Source organism: Oncorhynchus mykiss, chromosome 4, assembly GCF_057628025.1.
Source record: "Oncorhynchus mykiss isolate SJ-2025 chromosome 4, ASM5762802v1, whole genome shotgun sequence".
NCBI lineage: Eukaryota > Metazoa > Chordata > Actinopteri > Salmoniformes > Salmonidae > Oncorhynchus > Oncorhynchus mykiss.
This window is the reverse complement of record NC_143025.1, coordinates 70648096-70670310: the sequence shown is the minus strand read 5'-3', so window position 1 is coordinate 70670310 and position 22215 is coordinate 70648096. Positions and strand designations below refer to the sequence as shown.

At 42.3% G+C, this 22215-nt stretch overlaps 1 protein-coding gene across 1 annotated transcript; it reads left to right on the top strand.

The window, feature by feature from the left end:
- Positions 1–18958: 18958 nt before the first annotated feature.
- Positions 18959–20835, top strand: LOC110522294 (alpha-1,6-mannosyl-glycoprotein 2-beta-N-acetylglucosaminyltransferase). Its single transcript, XM_021600565.3, has 2 exons — positions 18959–19098; positions 19205–20835. Exon 2 carries the CDS (start codon positions 19466–19468, stop codon positions 20708–20710), a length of 1245 nt encoding a protein of 414 aa, XP_021456240.2. The 5' UTR covers positions 18959–19098; positions 19205–19465; the 3' UTR covers positions 20711–20835.
- Positions 20836–22215: the final 1380 nt, after the last annotated feature.

Sequence of the window (22215 nt, the reverse complement as noted above, 5' to 3'; positions counted from 1 at the left end):
ATTTAACATGGACAGGAGATTTACGATGTCTTTGGGTGACACCGCATTCTAGAGCATGAGTTCATGTTTCTGTACTGGGGTACCAGGGGGAGATGGCTCCAGTATGGAGTTGGGGGGGCAGACCCTGGTGTCTACACAATGACAGTTTTTACATTTTACAGCAGATACTGTCTGCTGTGAATTATAAGTATATTTCTTACAACTCTTAACCTTGTGACCCATTCTATATATCTGTTTTTTTTGTCATGTAGACTGAAGGAGGATGGACTTTGTTATAAAATGCTGTGGCTCAAACCAGCAGGTTGAGTTCTCAGTGATCACCTCCAGGGGTGATTACCGACCAGCTCCATTACTGCACTAATTAAATAATAAAGTTTGATTGTTTTGAAGAAATCTAAAAGTTTCTCATTTTGATTACAATAATTCCACCACACCATCCACATCACTCTGGCCAAACTGATGTTTCTTCTCCACAATGAGTCTGGATTTGCCTCCCTCCCCTTTTTACGCACATTGGCCAGAAGATCATGGCAGAGGTGCTGCATTTGAGACTGACAAAGTTTGAACACAGATAGTCTTGTGGCGAGCAGACTATGTTATCCCACTCCCACACAGAAGTAAATCTTAAAGTTTCCAGGTCCAGACAAAAGTGACCTATCACGTGTGGTTTACTGAACCAAAATGCTAATGTATTCATCATATTCAATATGTTCAACATGTTAATTGAATTGAATGTACTTAACAAATGTCTAAAACCTCCACAGTTCTTATTGGTCCTTCATTATGCCATCTCTAGAGTCTACACTTTTGTTTAGCTGTTACCAAGGAGTGTAACGGTTTTCGTCTTCCTCTGACGAGGAGTATGAAGGATCGGACCAATATGCAGCGTGGTACGTGTCCATGTTGATAATTTATTAACATTGAACACCAAAAACAAAATAACAAGGAGAAAGACAGAAACAAAAACGAAACAGTTCTGTCTGGTGGAGACACAGAAAACAATCACACACAACTAAAATGGGGAAAACAGGCTACCTAACTATGATTCTCAATCAGAGACAACGAACGACACCTGCCTCTGATTGAGAACCATACCAGGCCAAACACCTAAACACAACATATAAAAAAGAACATAGACTACCCACCCCAACTCACTCCGTGACCAAACTAGCACAAAGACATAATAAAGGAACTAAGGTCAGAAAGTGACAAGGAGAGTCGCCATGGTCAACATTTGTCTTCTGTGACATCCGTAAGTGGATCTTCTTCTCTCAAGAACTGCTGCTCTTAATCCCCAAAATGTAATGTTCTTGTTTTCTTCACATTAGTCACACTGCTCCTATCTGCTGGCTTTTAAACATTCCTCCCCCTCTGTGACTCATAAGACTGGGTAACAGTTCAACATTGCTGTCTCACAGCTGTAGTAGTTTTGACTACATTTTTCTGAACACTGGATGAAGTGTTATATTTATAAATATAAAATATTTATGCTAAGACCCGCAAGGACTGGATTTGTCCAGATCAGATTGTGGATGAATACTTTTTTCATTTTCTATCTGTAAAATACTAAAGAAGTAGGTCAAATGCAATTTTGGTGATTTTTTTTCAAATAAAACATTATCTAGAATACACAATTGACAACATTAACATTTCTCTCTGGGCAAGTCTGGAAATGTATTTAAGGATAACCACACAAAAGTTGATGAATGCAGATGCTGTCACACCCTGATCTGTTTCACCTGTCCTTGTGATTGTCTCCACCCACTCCAGGTGTCGCTTAATTTCCCTGGTATTTATCCCTGTGTTTCCTGTCTCTCTGTGCCAGTTCATCTTGTATGTTTTCAAGTCAACCAGCGTGTTTTCCCGTACTCCTTTTCTATTCTCTTTTTTCTAGTCCTCCCGGTTTTGACCCTTGCCTGTTATCTGGACTCCATTCCCACCTGCCTGACCATTCTGCCTGCCCTGACCTCGAGCCTGTGTCACGTTCTGACCATAGTTCTGTTATTTTATTCTTTGTTTTAGTATGGTCAGGGCGTGAGTTGGGGTGGGCAGTCTATGTTTGTTTTTCTATGTTGGTTTTTGTGTTCGGCCTAGTATGGTTCTCAATCAGAGGCAGGTGTCGTTAGTTGTCTCTGATTGAGAATCATACTTAGGTAGCCTGGGTTTCACTTTTGGTTTGTGGGTGTTTGTTTTCCGTGTGAGTGTTTGGTTCGTTCACTTTATTGTTTTGTATTTCAGTGTTCAGTTCGTTTCATTAAATATTACATCATGAACACTTACCACGCTGCACTTTGGTCCGATCCTTCTTCCACCTCTGAATGCAGTTACAGCCTGTCTACCCTTCGGTTCCTCCTGGACTCTGAACTGGTACACATTTTAAAATACAGAAGACTACAATGTGTGAATAATTTTTGAGTAACCTGTATCGGCTGGTTGACTTCCCCTGGGCCGGCTCTAGAGGGTGGCAAAGCCGGGCATACACCTCCTAGATAGAATTTGTGCCCCCCAGTTTTGTTTCCCGATAACCATAACAAATGGTATATGAGTTACCCTGCCCCGTTTTGCCAATGTAACGCTGCCTGGCCTGCCAGTAACACAGACAAGGACAAAGGCTATTTGCTATTTGTGTGTGTTCATGATCTTAAGAGGGGTGAGAAAGGGGGGATGTAATAATTTAATATTTAGTAGTTAAAATCCCAAAATATATTTTCATTGGGCACCTAGCCATGCAATGTCATACCTTGTTTAGGAAGTTCATTTGGATTCCTAACTACAGGCGGTTTTCCTCACAGAGAGGGATTTTTTTTCTTCCCTTTTGCAGACAGCAACAGCTAGCAATAGGCTAGCTAGTATCTACTTGCTTCGTTAAGTTTTGGTAGCGATGCGCTGAATAATTATAGTTAGTTGGCTAACTTTGATCAGCATGGATATCCGAAAATGGCTGGGCACTGTCAAGATAAAAAAAAAACTGAGGACCACCATGTCAAGAGCTACCTGCAGCAGGCCTGACCACCGAGGTTGAGGAGCCTAGCATCAAATGTAATACCCGCCCATCCCCCTCACTGCCTGCTGACCAACAAGATGGAGAAGAGCCAGAGCCTAGCGTCAGCAGCATGAGGGTAACATCACAACAACCACCTGCACCTCCATTACCCCAGCAACTAGCAACTAACGAACTGAACCAGTGGAAGCAGAGTTTATTGTGGCTCGCACATTCTTGCGAAGTGAAGTCAGCAACAACCACAGCCAGCAACAACCACAGCCAGCAACAACCACAGCCAGCAACAACCACAGCCAGCAACAACCAGAGCCAGCAACAACCACAGCCAGCAACAACCACAGCCAGCAACAACCACAGCCAGCAACAACCACAGCCAGCAACAACCACAGCCAGCAACAACCACAGCCAGCAACAACCACAGCCAGCAACAACCACAGCCAGCAACAACCACAGCCAGCAACAACCACAGCCAGCAACAACCACAGCCAGCAACAACCACAGCCAGCAACAACAAAAGAACCCCACTCAGTGTTCATCAAAGATACAACGGCGTTTGTCAGCAATGCCAACTGTTCTATTGGCACTGAAACATTATTAACATTTTTGGGGCACCTACAGCAATGTGTGAAAATTCTTTCTCCACCATGAAGAATGTATTCAGTGAACACAGAGCATGTTACATCAATGAAAAGCGAAGCTTGTTCATCTTGCATTTGAGAGGGACCTAACAAGTACATTTTGCCAGGAAGGAGAATGAAATCAGAAGCTTCTCATGAGGTTCAACATAGCATCGAGGAGGTTGCAACTCTTCTAAATAGTAAGCTACAACATTTATGGCTGTGGCCGCTGTTACAGAATTATTTATTCATTGGTTTTCCCTCATGTAACAACATACTGGTTGTTTGGCCCCCAAAAAAGTTATGTAATGTATAGCTTTTGCTTTTTACTTAATAGATTTATCTGTGATTATTAATGTCATTAGGCTTCTTGTTTTTGCGGGTCTAATTGCCAGTGATGGATATACAGCTTTGCTTTATTTGAAGGGTTAAGGGACAATGACCAATGTAGCCTAATTAGTTGTGCTCTGAGGTGAGCCCTGGCGCAGTGCTCCTGTTGTTCTGGATGTCCACTCCGGTGGTGCTGAAATTGGAAAGGAAAGGGGGGATACCTAGTCAGTTGTGCCACTGAATGCCTTCAACTGAAATGTGTCTGAGGTGCAGGGGGCTGCCTTAATCAACATCCACATCTTCGGCACCTAATAGCCGGAGCAGTTTAATACAAAACCCACGGCAATACAAAAATAACCTACATGGGTACAAAACCCGACGCGCACCAGTAACATAACGTACAAGCACTTACAAACAAACAATTCCACACAAGGACATGGGGGTAACAGAGGGTTAAATACACAACAATTAAGGATGGAAATGGAAACCAGGTGTGTAAGAAAACAAGACAAAACAAATGGAAAATGAAAAGTGGATCAACGATGGAAGTCGTGACATATCCTTTCATCTGACTGGCGGTAGCCTTCTGTCCATGGTCCTGAATCGATGGTTACGGTGTGTGGTGTGTGCTGTTTTAATGAGCGTATCTTGGGCTACCAGTCTTCGTGGGGCTTCTCTTCAACATTGTGTGCTTTCTTGTGTGCAAAATGAAAAGTTGTTGTGTATATGGCTGGATTTCAGAAAGGCCTAAATTTGTATGCATTTTCTACCTGCAGTAGTAGGACCAATGCCGTGTGGAGCTTACTAAAAGAAGTACGTAGGCAAACCTTCACTCTTTTATCATTAATTTGCATTACACATTAGTTGTGTGATAGGCTACTGTAAAAGCGATGTCAATACTATGAAAACTCACTATAAAGTGATACCACCACCTAAACACTGAACGTGTGCACACACACACACACACACACACACACACACACACACACACACACACACACACACACACACACACAACAGGGCAAGTGTCAGAGGGGCACGTCTCCAGCTGTTTCTGCTCAGCTCAGCTTTCTACCACACTGCCGTTTTCCGTGTGGCTCGGTGCTACTCTGTGGCCCAGTTCCATCCACTGTTTTCACTCTGGTTGGCTTGCTTAGAGACATTTCTGACTAGAAACAGCTGTTTAAGTCCAAAGAGAATGTCACACACTGTAGGATCCGTTTGTGGTATTGTGCATGATGAGTTCGTCTCCATCACCATAAGGCCCTGTGGAAAATGCATTATTTGGAAAGACGATCCACCGCTGTGGCCTCTGGATCTATTAAAATCTCCCATTCACTCTTTCGGTGTTCATTCTTTTCAGGGTTACTGTAATTTAATTAATGTATAGTAAAATAGCTTGCCATGAGCTTGTTGACATTACATTTAATGTGGTGATCTCTGAACTGTCCTTTTTTTGCAATTGAATGATTATTTTACATATACTATGTAATAACACTGTTGTTACTATAGTAATTACATGGTTACTACACAGGTATGAGAGCAACTTAATATTGAAAAATATAAAGTGTCAATCAAAGCCAAATTTGTATATGATCAGAGGAATAACAGTCAGAGGGAAATGTGTTGAAAGAAAATAATCAGTTCAGTTTGAAGTCATGCATGACTGATCAGAACTCAATTCAAGTTACAATTAAAGAACTACCTGAATCAGCAGATGATACTGCTTGTGACTGAGTTTCTGGCTAAAGCTGGATGTAAGGTGGTGGGGAGGGTGATGAGGCGCATGATATTGGCAAACTTCAGACGGGCCTGGACATGCGCTGGCTTGAGCAGGGGGACCTTGCGTGCGCTGCAGAATTTTAATCCATGACGGCGTAGTGTGTTACTAATGGTTTTCTTTGAGACTGTGGTCCCAGCTTTCTTCAGATCATTGACCAGGTCCTGCCGTGTAGTTCTGGGCTGATCCCTCACCTTCCTCATGATCATTGATGCCCCATGAGGTGAGATCTTGCATGGAGCCCCAGACTGAGGGTGATTGACCATCATCTTGAACTTCTTCCATTTTCTAATAATTGTGCCAACAGTTGTTGCCTTCTCACCAAGCTGCTTGCCTATTGTCCTGTAGCCCATCCCAGCCTTGTGCAGGTCTACAATTTTATCCCTGATGTCCTTACACAGCTCTTTGGTCTTGGCCATTGTGGAGAGGTTGGAGTCTGTTTGATTGAGTGTGTGGACAGGTGTCTTTTTTACAGGGAACGAGTTCAAAGAGGTGTAGTTAATATAGGTAATGAGTGGAGAACAGGAGGGCTTCTTAAAGAAAAACGAACAGGTCTGTGAGAGCCGGAATTCTTACTGGTTGGTAGGTGATCAAATACTTATGTCATGCAATAAAATGCAAATTAATTACTTAAAAATCATACAATGTGATTTTCTGGATTTTTGTTTTAGATTCCGTCTCTCACAGTTGAAGTGTACCTATGATAAAAATTACAGACCTCTACATGCTTTGTAAGTAGGAAACACTGACCATTTTGCAGGTTATCAAATACTTGTTCTCCCCACTGTAAATACTACTAGTAGAGAGAAGATCATATATATATATATATATGAATATTGCTAATCTGTTTGACTTGTTTCAGTCCATGCATATCTGGAAACAAAAGAAAGACAGCAACATTTTGGGATAAAAGGCCTTCATTTGTTACCTTAAAATTGGGGTTTGGTTCAACTAAAAACGAAATGATCAAGAGAGCCTTTATACACAATAAAATGATTAATGGTCATTAAGTATGACCTCTTTCATCTCTTGTCCGCACAATAGCAGAATGTGTCATTAATATAGGCATACAAGTGTTAAGATGTATTTGGTTTGGAAAGACTAGCATAAAGAATTCTGGTGCCTCTGAGGATATCATGACACAAGGCGACACCCAGATGCAGACACGAGGCAGATGGTTGGAGTCTAAGATGTTTAATAATACAAAAAGGAGTAGGCAAGAGAATGGTCGTGGACAGGCAAAAGGTCAAAACCAGTTCAGAGTCCAGGAGGTACAAAGTGGCAGACAGGCTTGAGTTCAAGGCAAACACAGGGATGAATACACTGGGGAAAACAAGCGACACCTGAAGGGGGTGGAGACAGATCAGGATGTGACAGAGGAAAAAAATGCATTTGAAATTTGGCCCCAGAGTCAGTGAAACGATTGCTTCATACCCATGTAAATAGAGATACAGGATTACATAATTGGGAGAAAAAAATCCGACATAGATGTTTTCTCTTGAAAACGTTTACTTGCTTTGGTAGTTAGGAGGTGAAATCACATTTTTTTGGCAGAAGGAAGTCGTGCATGACTGGGGTGATTGTTCTATGTATTTTCTCAAAAAGCCACGGGATAGAACTGCCTTTTGAACAATGAAACAGTTAAGCTGTTTCCAAAACAAAAACTCAGAGAGGTAGAGAGAGAGATGTGGAGAGACAGAGAGTTTCCAGCTTGTTCATATTTACAATGTGTAGCCAAACTGCAAGTCACTTGTCTGAACCCCCTTACTACAAGTGCTTGCAGAATTTAGATGTTTTTTTTTATGTAATGTCTTCCTGCTGTGTAGATATACGGATATCCAATCTGATGTGAGAGGTTATTGTACTTGCACCTATTGTACCAAGAAAAACATGACATGTATCATGCTTGATTGGTTATTTGTTTCAGTTCCTTATTTCATAATCCACAGAAAAGAGATCCCAATCGTTACACGCAAAGCTTACTGTCTATGAGATACATTTGCTACCTTTTCACCACTCTCCAATTTTTTGATTTCACCTTTATTTAATCAGGTAGGCTAGTTGAGAACAAGTTCTCCTTTACAACTGCGACCTGGCCAAGATAAAGCAAAGCAGTGCGACAGAAACAACAACACAGAGTTACATGGAATAAACAAGCGTACAGTCACTAACACAATATAAAAAAATAAAGTCTATATACAGTGTGTGCAAATGGCATGAGGAGGTAAGGCAATAAATAGGCCATAGTAGGCCAATTATAGGCCAATTTAGCCAATAGCCAATAGGCCAATAGGCCAATTTAGCAGATTAACACTGGAGTGATAGATGAGCAGATGATGGTGTGTAAAGTAGTGATACTGGTGTGCAAAAGAGCAGCAAAGTAAATAAAAACAATATGGGGATGAGGTAGGTAGATTGGGTGGGCTATTTACAGATGGACTACGTACAGCTGCAGCGATCGGTTAGCTGCTCACATAGGTGATGTTTAAAGTTAGTGAGGGAAATGTAAGTCTCCAGTTTCAGCGATTTTTTTGCAATTCGTTCCGGTCACTGACAGCATAGAACTTGAAGGAAAGGCGGCTAAAGGAGATGTTGGCTTTGGGGATGACCAGTGAGATATACAGTGCCTTGCGAAAATATTCGCCCCCCTTGAACTTTGCAACCTTTTGCCACATTTCAGGCTTCAAACATAAAGATATAACAACTGTATTTTTTTGTGAAGAATCAACAACAAGTGGGACACAATCATGAAGTGGAACGACATTTATCGGATATTTCAAACTTTTTTAACAAATCAAAAACTGAAAAATTGGGCGTGCAAAATTATTCAGCCCCCTTAAGTTAATACTTTGTAGCGCCACCTTTTGCTGCGATTACAGCTGTAAGTCGCTTGGGGTATGTCTCTATCAGTTTTGCACATCGAGAGACTGAATTTTTTTCCCATTCCTCCTTGCAAAACAGCTTGAGCTCAGTGAGGTTGGATGGAGAGCATTTGTGAACAGCAGTTTTCAGTTCTTTCCACAGATTCTCGATTGGATTCAGGTCTGGACTTTGACTTGGCCATTCTAACACCTGGATATGTTTATTTTTGAACCATTCCATTGTAGATTTTGCTTTATGTTTTAGATCATTGTCTTGTTGGAAGACAAATCTCCGTCCCAGTCTCAGGTCTTTTGCAGACTCCATCAGGTTTTCTTCCAGAATGGTCCTGTATTTGGCTCCATCCATCTTCCCATCAATTTTAACCATCTTCCCTGTCCCTGCTGAAGAAAAGCAGGCCCAAACCATGATGCTGCCACCACCATGTTTGACAGTGGGGATGGTGTGTTCAGCTGTGTTGCTTTTACGCCAAACATAACGTTTTGCATTGTTGCCAAAAAGTTCAATTTTGGTTTCATCTGACCAGAGCACCTTCTTCCACATGTTTGGTGTCTCTCCCAGGTGGCTTGTGGCAAACTTTAAACAACCCTTTTTATGGATATCTTTAAGAAATGGCTTTCTTCTTGCAACTCTTCCATAAAGGCCAGATTTGTGCAATATACGACTGATTGTTGTCCTATGGACAGAGTCTCCCACCTCAGCTGTAGATCTCTGCAGTTCATCCAGAGTGATCATGGGCCTCTTGGCTGCATCTCTGATCAGTCTTCTCCTTGTATGAGCTGAAAGTTTAGAGGGACGGCCAGGTCTTGGTAGATTTGCAGTGGTCTGATACTCCTTCCATTTCAATATTATCGCTTGCACAGTGCTCCTTGGGATGTTTAAAGCTTGGGAAATCTCTTTGTATCCAAATCCGGCTTTAAACTTCTTCACAACAGTATCTCGGACCTGCCTGGTGTGTTCCTTGTTCTTCATGATGCTCTCTGCGCTTTTAACGGACCTCTGAGACTATCACAGTGCAGGTGCATTTATACGGAGACTTGATTACACACAGGTGGATTGTATTTATCATCATTAGTCATTTAGGTCAACATTGGATCATTCAGAGATCCTCACTGAACTTCTGGAGAGATTTTGCTGCACTGAAAGTAAAGGGGCTGAATAATTTTGCACGCCCAATTTTTCAGTTTTTGATTTGTTAAAAAAGTTTGAAATATCCAATAAATGTTGTTCCACTTCATGATTGTGTCCCACTTGTTGTTGATTCTTCACAAAAAAAATACAGTTTTATATCTTTATGTTTGAAGCCTGAAATGTGGCAAAAGGTCGCAAAGTTCAAGGGGGCCGAATACTTTCGCAAGGCACTGTACCTGCTGGAGCGCGTGTTACGGGTGGGTGTTGTTATTGTGACCAGTGAGCTGAGATAAGGTGGAGCTTAGACTTGTAGATGACCTGGAGCCAGTGGGTCTGGCGACGAATATGTCGAGGGCCAGCGGACTAGAGCATACAGGTCGCAGTGGTGGGTGGTATAAGGCGCTTTGGTAACAAAACGGATGGCACTGTGATAGACTGCATCCAATTTGCTAAGTAGAGTATTGGAAGCTATTTTGTAGATGACATCGCAGAAGTCGAGGATCGGTAGGATAGTCAGTTACTACTAGGGTAAGTTTGGAGGCGTGAGTGAAGGAGGCTTTGTTGCGAAATCGAAAGCCAATTCTAGATTTGATTTTGGATAGGAGATGTTTGATATGAGTCTGGAAGGAGAGTTTACAGTCTAGCCAGACACCTAGGTATTTGTAGTTGTCCACATATTCTAGGTCAGAACCGTCCAGAGTAGTGATGCTAGTCAGGCGGGCACGGGCAGCGAACGGTTGAAAAGCATGCATTTGGTTTTGCTAGCGTTTAAGAGCAGTTGGAGGCTACGGAAGGAGTGTTGTATGGCATTGAAGCTCATTTGGAGGTTAGTTAACACAGTGTCCAAAGTAGGGCCAGATGTATACAGAATGGTGTCGTCTGCTAGAAGTCGATCCCCAATGAATCACCTGCAGCAAGAGCGACATCGTTGATATATACAGAGAAAAGAGTCAGCCCGATAATTGAACCCTGTGGTACCCCCATAGAGACTGCCAGAGATCCATACAACAGGCACTCCGATTTAACACACTGAACTCTGTCTGCAAAGTAGTTGGTGAACCAGGCAAGGCAGTCATTTGAGAAACCAAGGCTATTGAGTCTGCCAATAAGAATACGGTGATTGACAGAGTCGAAAGCCTTGGCCAGGTCGATGAAGACGGCTGCACAGTACTGTCTTTTATCAATGACAGTTATCATATTGTTTAGTACCTTGAGCGTGGCTGAGGTGCACCCGTGACCAGCTCGGAAACCGGATTTCACAGCGGAGAAGGTACGGTGGGATTCGAAATGGTCAGTGATCTGTTTATTAACTTGGCTTTTGAAGACTTTAGAAAGGCAGGGCAGGATGGATATAGGTCTGTAACAGTTTGGGTCTAGAGTGTCACCCCATTTGAAGAGGGGGATGACCGCGGCACCTTTCCAATCTTTAGGGATCTCGGACGAAATGAAAGAGAGGTTGAACAGACTGGTAATAGGGGTTGCAACAATAGTGGTGGATCATATTAGAAAGAGAGGGTCCAGATTGTCTAGCCCAACTGATTTGTACGGGTCCAGGTTTTGCAGCTCTTTCAGAACATCTGCGATCTGGATTTGGGTGAAGGAGAAGCTGGGGATGCAAGTAGCTGCGAGGGGTGCGGTGCTGTTGGCTGGGGTTAGGGTAGCCAGGAGGAAAGCATGGCCAGCCGTAGAGAAATGCTTATTGAAATGTTCGATTATCATGGATTTATCGGTGGTGACCGTGTCGCCTAGCCTCAGTGTAGTGGGCAGCTGGGAGGAGGTGCTCTTGTTCTCCATGGACATTACAGTGTCCCAAAACTTTTTGGAGTTAGAGCTACAAGATGCAAATTTCTGTTTGAAAAAGCTAGCCTTTGCTTTCCTGACTGACTGTGTATATTGGTTCCTGACTTCCCTGAACAGTTGCATATCGCGGGGACTATTCAATGCTTTTGCAGTCCGCCACAAGATGTTTTTGTGCTGGTCAAGGGCAGTCAGGTCTGGAGTGAACCAAGGGCTATATCTGTTCTTAGTTCTACATGTTTTGAAAGGGGCATGCTTATTTAAGATGGTGAGGAAATTACTTTTAAAGAACGACCAGGCATCCTCGACTGACGGGATGAGGTCAATATCCTTCCGGGATACCTGGGCCAGGTTGATTAGAAAGGCCTGCTGGGCAGAAGTCTTTTAAGGAGCGTTTGACAGTGATGAGGGGCGGTCTTTCTGACCATGGACCCATACCGGATGCAGGCAATGAGGCAGTGATCGCTGAGATCCTGATTGAAAACAGCAGAGGTGTATTTGAAGGGCAAGTTGGTCAGGATAATATCTACGAGGATGCCCATGTTTACGGATTTAGGGTTGTACCTGGTGGTTTCCTTGATAATTTGTGTGAGATTGAGGGCATTCAGCTTAGCTTGTAGGACTGCTGGGGTATTAAGCATATCCCAGTTTAGGTCACCTAACAGAACGAACTCTGAAGATAGATGGGGTGCAATCAATTCACATATGGTGTCCAGGGCACAGCAGGGAGCTGAGGGGGTCTATAACAGGCAGCAACAGTAAGATACTTATTTCTGGAGAGATTCATTTTTTAAATTAGAAGCTCGAATTGTTTGGGCATAGACCTGGAAAGTATGACAGAACTTTGCAAGCTATCTCTGCAATACATTGCAACTCCTCCCCCTTTGGCAGTTCTATCTTGACAGAAAATGTTGTAGTTGGGCATGGAAATCTCCGAATTTTTGGTGGCCTTCCTAAGCCAGGATTCAGACACGGCAAGGACATCGGGGTTTGCAGAGTGTGCTAAAGCAGTGAGTAAAACAAACTTAGGGAGGAGGCTTCTGATGTTAACATGCATGAAACCAAGGCTTTTTCAATTACAGAAGTCAACAAATGAGAGTGCCTGGGGACACGCAGGGCCTGGGTTAGCCTCCACATCACCCGAGGAACAGAGGAGGAGTAGGATGAGGGTACGGCTAAAGGCTAGCAAAACTGGTAATCTGGTGCGTTGGGGACAGAGAATAAAAGGAGCAGATTTCTGGGCGTGGTAGAATAGATTCAGGGCATAATGTGCAGACAGGGTGGGGTGCGGGTACAGTGGAGGTAAGCCCAGGCACTGAGTGATGATAAGAGAGGTTGCATCTCTGGACATGCTGGTTATACTGGGTAAGGTCACCACATGTGTGGGAGGTGGGACAAAGGAGGTATCTAAGGCATGTACAGTGGGACTGGGGGCTCCGCAGTAAACTAAAACAATTATTATTATCCTAAACAACAGTATACAAGGCATGTTGACATATGAGAGAGACATAAAGCGATGCATAAAGCAATCACAGGTGTTGATTGGGAGAGCCAGCTAAGTCAACAACGGGTAAGACAACAACAGCTTATCAGCTAAGTCAACAACAAGGTAAGATGGCGATGAATGGGCAGATGAAGCAATAGAGGAAACAGGGAAGCAGCTAGGTAGTCGTTACTAGGCTAGCACGCGGGAGACACAGCGTTTAAAGTTAGCAGTCTGGGGTAAGTAGAAGTGTCTGCTCCGTCGTCCGGCAAAGGCCGGTTGAAGGCACAGCTGATGCAATTATGTCTGCGGACCAGTCGTGGTGGTACAGCGGGGCGCCGTGTCGACGACGGGACCGGGCCAGATGGCGAAAGAGGTATTGTAGTTGTGGGAATTTGTTTGCTAGCCGGGAGATGCGCCTGGCTCAGGGCTAGCTTCTGGGCTGGGTCACTCAGTTGAAGATAGCTAGCTGTGATGATCAATGGTCGGCAGGAATCTGACGTTGTAGTGGAGAAAAAAAGTCAGAAGCTGGCAGGTATTATCCAGGCTAAAAAAACGGCTGGTGCCTGAGCAGAGGGTAAAGGCTGCTAGCAGTGGCTAACAATGACTAAATGGCTAGTAACTTAGATAATTAGCTGGCTACCTTCTGATGAAAGTTATGGCTATAAGGTCTAAAAAAATAGCGGATCCGTGTCACGTTGAGTGAGGCGGGTTACCGGAAGGTATATTTAATTTAAAAATTAAATTGGAATATATACAAAAAAGAGACTAAATATATAAAAAGTAAACGAGAGGACAACAAACCACGTCTGCACTGCTACTCCATCTTGGATGTTTTTTTTAAATAAAGACTATGTAGGTTCCTTGAAACATGATGCACATATTTGGTAAAACAAACATTTGTGAGATGTTGTGTCTGATCCCATGCTGTGTGTAGCTCAGAGAATGTATGTGATCATCCAACTTTTCAGTGACTGAGACCACAAATTAGCCTGAAACACTGGTCCAACCTTTAAATTAAATACATCAGCGTCATGTCTCATGTGGTTAAAGTTACAGGCACAGAGGGATTGTGAGCTTGTTTCATGTGAAGTACACACAATACCCCTAATAACAAAGCAAAAACAGGTTTTTAGAAATGTTTGCAAAACCCCCCCGGAAATATAACATTTACATAAGTATTCAGACAAAGGGTACTTTGGCAGCGATTACAGCTTTAAGTCTTCTTGGGTATGACGCTACAAGCTTGGCACACCTGTATTTGGGGAGTTTCTCCGATTCTTCTCTGCAGATCCTCTCAAGCTCTGTCAGGTTGGAGGGGGATCGTTGCTGCACAGCTATTTTCAGGTCTCTCCAGAGATGTTTGATCGGGTTCAGGTCTGGGCTCTGGCTGGTCCACTCACGGACATTCAGAGACTTTTCCAGAAGCCACTTCTGCATTGTCTTGGCTGTGTGCTTAGGGTCATTGTCATGTTGGAAGGTAAACTTTAACCCTGTCGAGGTCCTGAGGGCTCTGGAGCAGGTCTTCATCAAGGATCACTCTGTACTTTGCTCTGTTGATCTTTCCCTCGATCTTGACTAGTCTCCCAGGCCCTGCCGTTGAAAAACATCCCAACAGCATGATAGTGCCACCACAATGTTTCACCGTAGGGATGGTGCCAGGTTTCCCCCAGATGTGACGCTTGGAATTCATGCCAAAGACTTCAATCTTGGTTTCTCATCAGACACGAGAATCTTGTTTTTAATGGTCTGAGTCCTTTAGGTGCCTTTTGGCAAACTCCAAGCGGGCTGCCATGTGCCTTTTACTGAGGAGTGGCTTCTGTCTGGTCACTCTACTATAAAGGCCTGATTGGCAGAGATGCTTGTCCTTCTGGAAGGCTCTCCCATCTCCACAGAGGAACTCTGGAGCTCTTTCAGAGTGACCATCAGGTTCTTGGTCACCTCCCTGACCAAGGCCCTTCTCCCCCGATTTCTCAGTTTGGCGGGTGGCCAGCTGTAGGAAGAGTCTTGGTGGTTTCAAACTTCCTCCATTTAAGAATGATGAAGGCCACTGTGTTCTTGTCAACCTTCAATGCTGCAGACATTTCTTGGTACCCTTCCCTAGATCTGTGCTTCGACACAATCCTGTCTCGGCGCTCTAGGGACAATTCCTTCGACCTCATTGTTTGGTTTTCGCCCTGACATGCACTGTCAACTGTGCGACCTTATATAGACAGGTGTGTGCCTTTCCAAATCATGTCCAATCAATTGAATTTACCACAGGTGGACTCCAATTATCTCAAGGATGATAAATGGAAACAGGATGCAACTGAGCTCAATTTCGAGTTTCATAGCAAAAGGTCTGAATACTTATGTAAGTAAGGTATTTCTGTTTTTTATTTTTAATACATTTGCAAAAATGTCTAAAAACCTGTCTTCGCTTTGTCATTATTGGATATTGTGTGTAGATTAAGGCTGTAACGTAACAAAAGTCAAGGGGTCTGAAAACTTTCTGAATGCATTGTATATCATTACAAATCATTACATTTTAATTGCAGAGTCAATTCCTTACTGCTGTTTAACCAGCTAGGTTATAACCATTTTTTTCTGTTGGCTATGATAACCAATGCAGTTGATTCATGCACATGAATGAATGCTTATAATGAGAACAATAAGTCATAGTACAGAACACAAGGAGCTGGATCCCTGGTTAGAAACAAAAAGTAGAGTAATGGGGGAAGTGGATAACAAAATGTGATACAGCAGTGCATAACGGGTCTAGGTACTGTATTTGTTGTTTACTGTTGCCATCTACAGGTGAAAGTTATGAACAACTTTACTTAGCAACTTGTGATTCATGTAAATGTTTTAGGCTTTTGTCTGACCCAGAAAGTTGGTTATATGGGCGAGGACTGGTACCTCTGGTGTGTGACCATGCTGATTTGGTCTGGGTGGGGGAAAGAGACAAATGACAGCGGTGCCAGGTGGGGTTAGGCGTTAACAGATCCACCCCAGATCCCCTTTCTGTTATGGGATCCAAAACAAAACTCCATATAAATGTTTGTGTGGTTATTGTCATATGGATATGGGTGTTTCTCTGCCTTCTGGAATGTCATCAAACTGTGGAGAGAATTTCACAGCCGCCTGGTGGAATACCCTATGTAATAGACTATGTAATAGACTAGTGTGGAAGGCTACAAGGGCACAACAGCAGACATATACCATGACATAGTTGAATGTTGGATTGAATAGTTAAAGGCGATTCTAGTTTGACGAGAGAAGCGTTTGTCTTTGGAACATTTCGTGAGAGCTTAAACAGTCGTGTTTTCATTTTGTAACCCTAACAAGTATGTTTCGGCACCTAACTACTGTAATCAACAACCCCTAACACATACATTCCATGTGAGTGTGGCACGTCTCATTCATACCAGCCAGGCAGCTTTAACCAGTCAAACCTGATTGAAGAGATCCTTGCACAAGCCATAGCCTGGACCAGTGGCGACCTGTCATTTAGAGCATCACATATAAAAAGAGGTGGGGAAGAGCCTGTTTTGAGCCCCACCTCTGGTTTGTTGTTGCCTATTTTGCATATTGTTTTGGCATTAACATGTGTCACATATCAGTTTTCAAACAATGTAATATATATATATCATTGAGTTAATAAAGCTGCATACAAACATGGTCTCTTATTTGTTTTCTTGAGTAAGTAAGCTCCACAATGCTGGTGTTTCAGCCATGTTCAGTGCTTTCTTTGGTGGTGCCAGAAGAAAATACGGAGCATTGTCTCAGTGTTCTGTCACTCATGGGGACACTATGTCACCGCCTAAGGGTAGACCTTTAAAAGATTCTAGCGCCTTGGGGGCTGCCATAGAGTTACAGTAGAAGTGTCCATCCAAGAAGGCTCAAGGTCATTGGCCACAGATAAATCATCTAATCACGTTATATCTACAGTCGCTTTGATTGGACTGATCATGTCAACATCATACAGTCATCATGAATCAAGTCGACAATCTACTGGCAAATCCTTTTTAATCCTTGTCATATGAAGAGAAATAATCAAGAGAAATTATAGATAAACCGTATCGGTGCTCATCGGCCATTCAACATAAACATTACACAACAAGTTGGAAATCGCAAATTCAACAATGAGTGGTTTGGAAGGAATCAGTGGCTAACTGCAAGCATAGCAAAGCAATCATTAGCCTGCTATTCAGTGGAGTGGCTGTGTGGTCCCAAATCTAAGATTAAGGGTCTCTTTTCCTAGTTTAAAATTATAAACATTCAATATTGGCTATGCTGTCAATGAAGCATGATTTGTGCCGCGCTCAAAACAACTGTTATAACAGAACTGAAAAATCTAATTTTTGTGAGTTCAAGACAACTGAGAACTAGGGAAAAGTGAGCTATGACTGGGAAAATACGTTTTGAACTTTCATTCAACTCGGAATTGTAAATTGGGAACTCGGGCCTCTTTCTAGAGCCACGACCTGAAGATCACTGACGTCATCATGATTCAACCTTCTGTTTTTCTAGTTCCCAATTGTCTTGAAAGCACCATAAATCCAGAGAATGCCAGACTTCGATGACAATGTTTGATGACAAAATATACCCACAAATGACTGCCTTCCCGTTCAAGTGGCAACAGCACAACAAGGTCTTGTATGTTCAAAAATGTCTTGTATTGTAACGATCGTTGTCGTCCTTGGATGAGGAATAGGAAGGATCAGACCAAAACGCAGCGTGGTAAGTGTCCATGTTGATTTGAATAAATAAACTGAACACTGCAATAACCAAAAAAACAACAACAGCGAGAGAGTGAACGAAACAGTTCTGTAAGGTGAAGACACACAAAACAGAAAACAACTACCCATCACCCATAGTGGGAAAACAGGCTGCCTAAGTATGGTTCTCAATCAGAGACAACGATTGACAGCTGCCTCTGATTGGGAACCATACCAGGCCAAACACATAGAAATCTAACACACAGAACAAAACATAGAATGCCCACCCCAACTCACGCTCTGACCAAACTTAAATAGAGACATAAAAAAGGAACTAAGGTCAGGACGTGACATGTATGCTGCTGCATAAATTATGTAATATGCCAGAGAGATATGTATATGGTAGCTAAGAAAGTAATACTAATACTAATATTGTGTAGTAAGTTGTTAGTAGCCCATGTGCCTCACCCTAATCATTTGGTCTATTTTCTCCTCTTAATTTCCCTTCATGTTCTGACATTTTGAGAAATGTAATCATCGGATATTGTAAGAGCTTTCATTGTCTGCTTATATGCCCCTTTTATTTATCCTACGGTTCTGACTTGGTGTACAGTGAGAACACTACAGGAACAGCCCATGTTCTGAATTCTGTCGATGTACATTTCAAAAGTGCTGAACAAATAGTTATATTGACTATGTCCGTCCTAACTTGCTCATGAAGGATTTAATCAAAATTACGGATTGATTGTCTCTTATCCGCTTGTCGTCCACTTATGCCATAGTTTGTACATCTCAATTGTCAGTAGAAACCACATTTGCTTAAGCAAGTCAGCCATATCAGCTATGTTTTTTTTAAAGGCAGTAAATGAGGCTGAATTAACTGTTTTGCTGCCAGACAAGGCTCCGCTGATAGCCAGGTGGAGCAGTGGGATAGTGCAATTCATGTATTGTTTAGTGTTGTGTTGTGGCTTTGCTGGCATGGATCCCACATTTTTGGGGGGGACCCCACCAAGATGTACATGCTAAAATCGCCACTGGCCTGGACATAAGAAAGAACATGCCCGAATTATACAAAATGTAATATTCTGATTACTGGAAACTCATTCTTAATTGAATTAATATAACACTGAATAGCATAAACTATACCATTACTCTCAACAGATCTTCTCAAAAGTCATGGATGTAGCCTATAGTGTAGGTCCCGTAATACATAAGCATAGATAGGTCACTGATTCGTTCACCAAGAATTCTGCCTGTTCCTGTTGGCTGAATAGGACACGTCAGCACTCAATGTTGTTACGCGTTCATTATATGGCAGTCCAAAGTCCTAAAACACTCTTCCGGATAGCCTTGTAGTGATACATGACACCTCGCTCTTGGTAAGTCAACTCAACCACTGTAAATTAACTTCATGAATGGAAACAAATCTAAAATGTTTGACATAGAGAATACTACATTATTTCATAATCTTGTTACTTTTCACAGGCGATACACCCGATCGCTAAACTTCTAAACAGCAATAGCAACAGATGATATCGATCAACCGAACTGACAGATCCGTGTCAGCAAAAAGAGTCATCATCAACGAACGATTTCTTCGCGTACCAGTTTGTAACGTTCTGTGGAAACTGCTGCATTTGGGTTCCATCGAAAATGGCAAATGCAAACAAGATGAGGACGCTTTCAATAGTCAGGTGATTCAAACCATCATTATTGTATACAACGGCTGCCTTTAACGTTACGAAAATGAGGTTACGATTTCTCAAAAAGAACCTGCTCATTATCCTTGGTGTTTCTTTTATTATTGCCACTGTCATGATCACAACACGTGTATTCATTTCTGATGAAGTCACGGGTGTTGTCGCTCAGGAAAACATGTTGCCTGATGACAAGGCAAAGTTTCATTACAGTTCTGTTCCAGAATTGATCAAGTCTATTTACAATGCCAATTACAAGCAATACGTTCAGAATGCGAACAAGTATCCTGGGGAGACTAAATTGGTCCTGGTTATTCAGGTTCACAACAGACCAGACTACCTCAAAATACTCATCAAGTCATTGGAAAATGCAGCTGAGGTCCACAACTTACTGCTGATTTTCAGCCACGACTATTTTTCAGAGGAAATCAATTACATAGTGCAAGGGATAACTTTCTGCAAGGTCTTGCAAATATACTTCCCCTACAGCACACAGCTCTATCCCAGTGAGTTTCCTGGGCAGGATTCACGGGACTGTCCACGAGACATATCCAAGGACGATGCTTTAAAAACAGGATGCCTCAACGCTGAGCATCCAGATTCATATGGCCACTATAGGGACGCCTCCATCACACAGACCAAACACCACTGGTGGTGGAAACTTCACTTTGTGTGGGAGCGAGTGCAGGCTCTGCAAGGTTACAGTGGCTTTGTTGTCTTCCTCGAGGAGGATAACTTCATCTTGCCCGACCTCTACCACCTCTTCAAGGAGATGGTTAAATACAGGAAGAGCAGCTGCCCTGACTGTGACATGTTGGCACTAGGCAACTACAACGGCATGGCAGAATTTGTTAAGCTCAGCAACAAGGTGCAGACTGCCGGGTGGATGTCTACCAAGCACAACATTGGCATGGGCATCTCCAGAGAGGTGTACTACAAGCTAATGGGGTGCAACAATGACTTCTGCTCCTACGATGACTACAACTGGGACTGGACCCTCCAGCACCTGTCAGGGACTTGCATCTCCAAGCCACTCAAAGTGCTGGTGGCCCAGGGGTCCAGGGTTCTCCATACTGGTAACTGTGGGCTGCACCAGAACAAGGAGGCCTGTCGCCCTGAGCTGGCCCTAAAGAAAGCACAGGTGTCCCTTAAGCTTGCCAAAGCTTCCCTCTTCCCTCAGTCCCTGGCCCTAACAAATGCAGATTCAGTGGAGCACAAGGCCCATATGAAAAACGGAGGGTGGGGTGATATCCGTGACCATGTCCTTTGTAATAACTATGCCAAACGTCTATGAACAATGGACTTCTCATTCTCATCTTTTTGATGTACTGAGAGGGTTGAGGAAATAAGTGCCATTTAAAATGTTCAGGGTTCCAAAGGCTGCAGTGCGATATATATATATATATATATATATATATATATATATTTTTTTTTAATGAGGTCTTCCAAGGGGTTTACAAAACATTTTGGGGGTTTGTTATGGTGTGTATGCAGCAGTGTGATTTATAGCTTGGTTGTTATTACTCTTATTACCAAAAGTAACATGATCGCCAAATATATTTCTTTATGTTTCAAAACAGATTATAAACAAGCTGATTATTTTTGCTTTCTCTTTTTATGTAACTGGGTTTTCTTTTTATTTCTTAAAAATGAAGACACATTTTATTTAAAGTAAAGCATTACGATGTTATACTTCATAAAAAAAGAACATACAATGTTTCAGCACCAGCAGCTAATTATTATGGTGCACATAAATTACTTTACATAGAAAATAAAACTGAATCAGCGTTATACATCCTTGACTTCTATTACATGTTAGATCGTTGCCATTTGTATACATTCTTCAGAACAGATAAGAGAGTTGAGCCGTTTGCCCAAATGGGGTGACGCTTGTCCAGCTTCAGAATCCCTTACCCATCCACAATTATAATAGTTGTGCTTTAAATGATATGTGGTGCATACAGTACAAATAGAAAAACAACAGCAAAAGTAATTGTTTGATATGTAATGCACACAGCTATAGGTTATATTGTATATAGAAAGTGACAATCATGAAATGTCTTGTTATATATATGCCACTAAACCAATGATCACTTTGTAGCTGACAATTGGTTTTACTGGGGAATTACTTACTGTACATAAACTACAGTATGACATTTGTTTGACTGAAATGTGTGGTTTAATTATTATTATTATTATTTTTTACATTGGAACAACAGGAATTGACTGATATTGGTGTGTGTTTAATTTTTCATCATTATGACCTTACAAGGATTACCTATTTTTGCTTTAGCAAATATTTTCATAGCCTTGCACGATATTCCTCTTCCCTCCCCCACACACAATTTGCCTAAAAGGGAAATCTGTTTATTTCCTTCTCCTATGTCTTTGCATTTGACAATGCACCGATTTTATTTTTTAAACCAGCTGACATCCTTGGATCTGTTTTAAAATACAGGTATAAATGTAACCTAAGGTGCATTGAAGAGTTTCCCTTCAGTGGTGAAAATGTATAGGATGCAGTTGCTTCTTTAATTTTTTATTTTTTTTATTAATCAGTGCCTTGTAGACATTCCCCTTTCTGCTGGTTATACCATGTGTAGTTTAAGATCTCATATGCAATATACACTGAGTATACCAAACATTAGGAACACCTTAATATTGAGTTGCCCCTCTACCCCCCCCCCCCCTTTGGCCTCAGAACACCCTCAATTTGTTGGGGCATGGACTCTACAAGGTGCCGAAAGTGTTCCACAGGGAGGCTGGCCCATGTTGACTCCAATGCTTCCCACAGATGTG

Coding starts and splice junctions, on each gene's coding strand:
- LOC110522294 (XM_021600565.3), top strand. CDS start 19,466: ATGAGGTTACGATTTCTCAAAAAGAACCTGCTCATTATCCTTGGTGTT.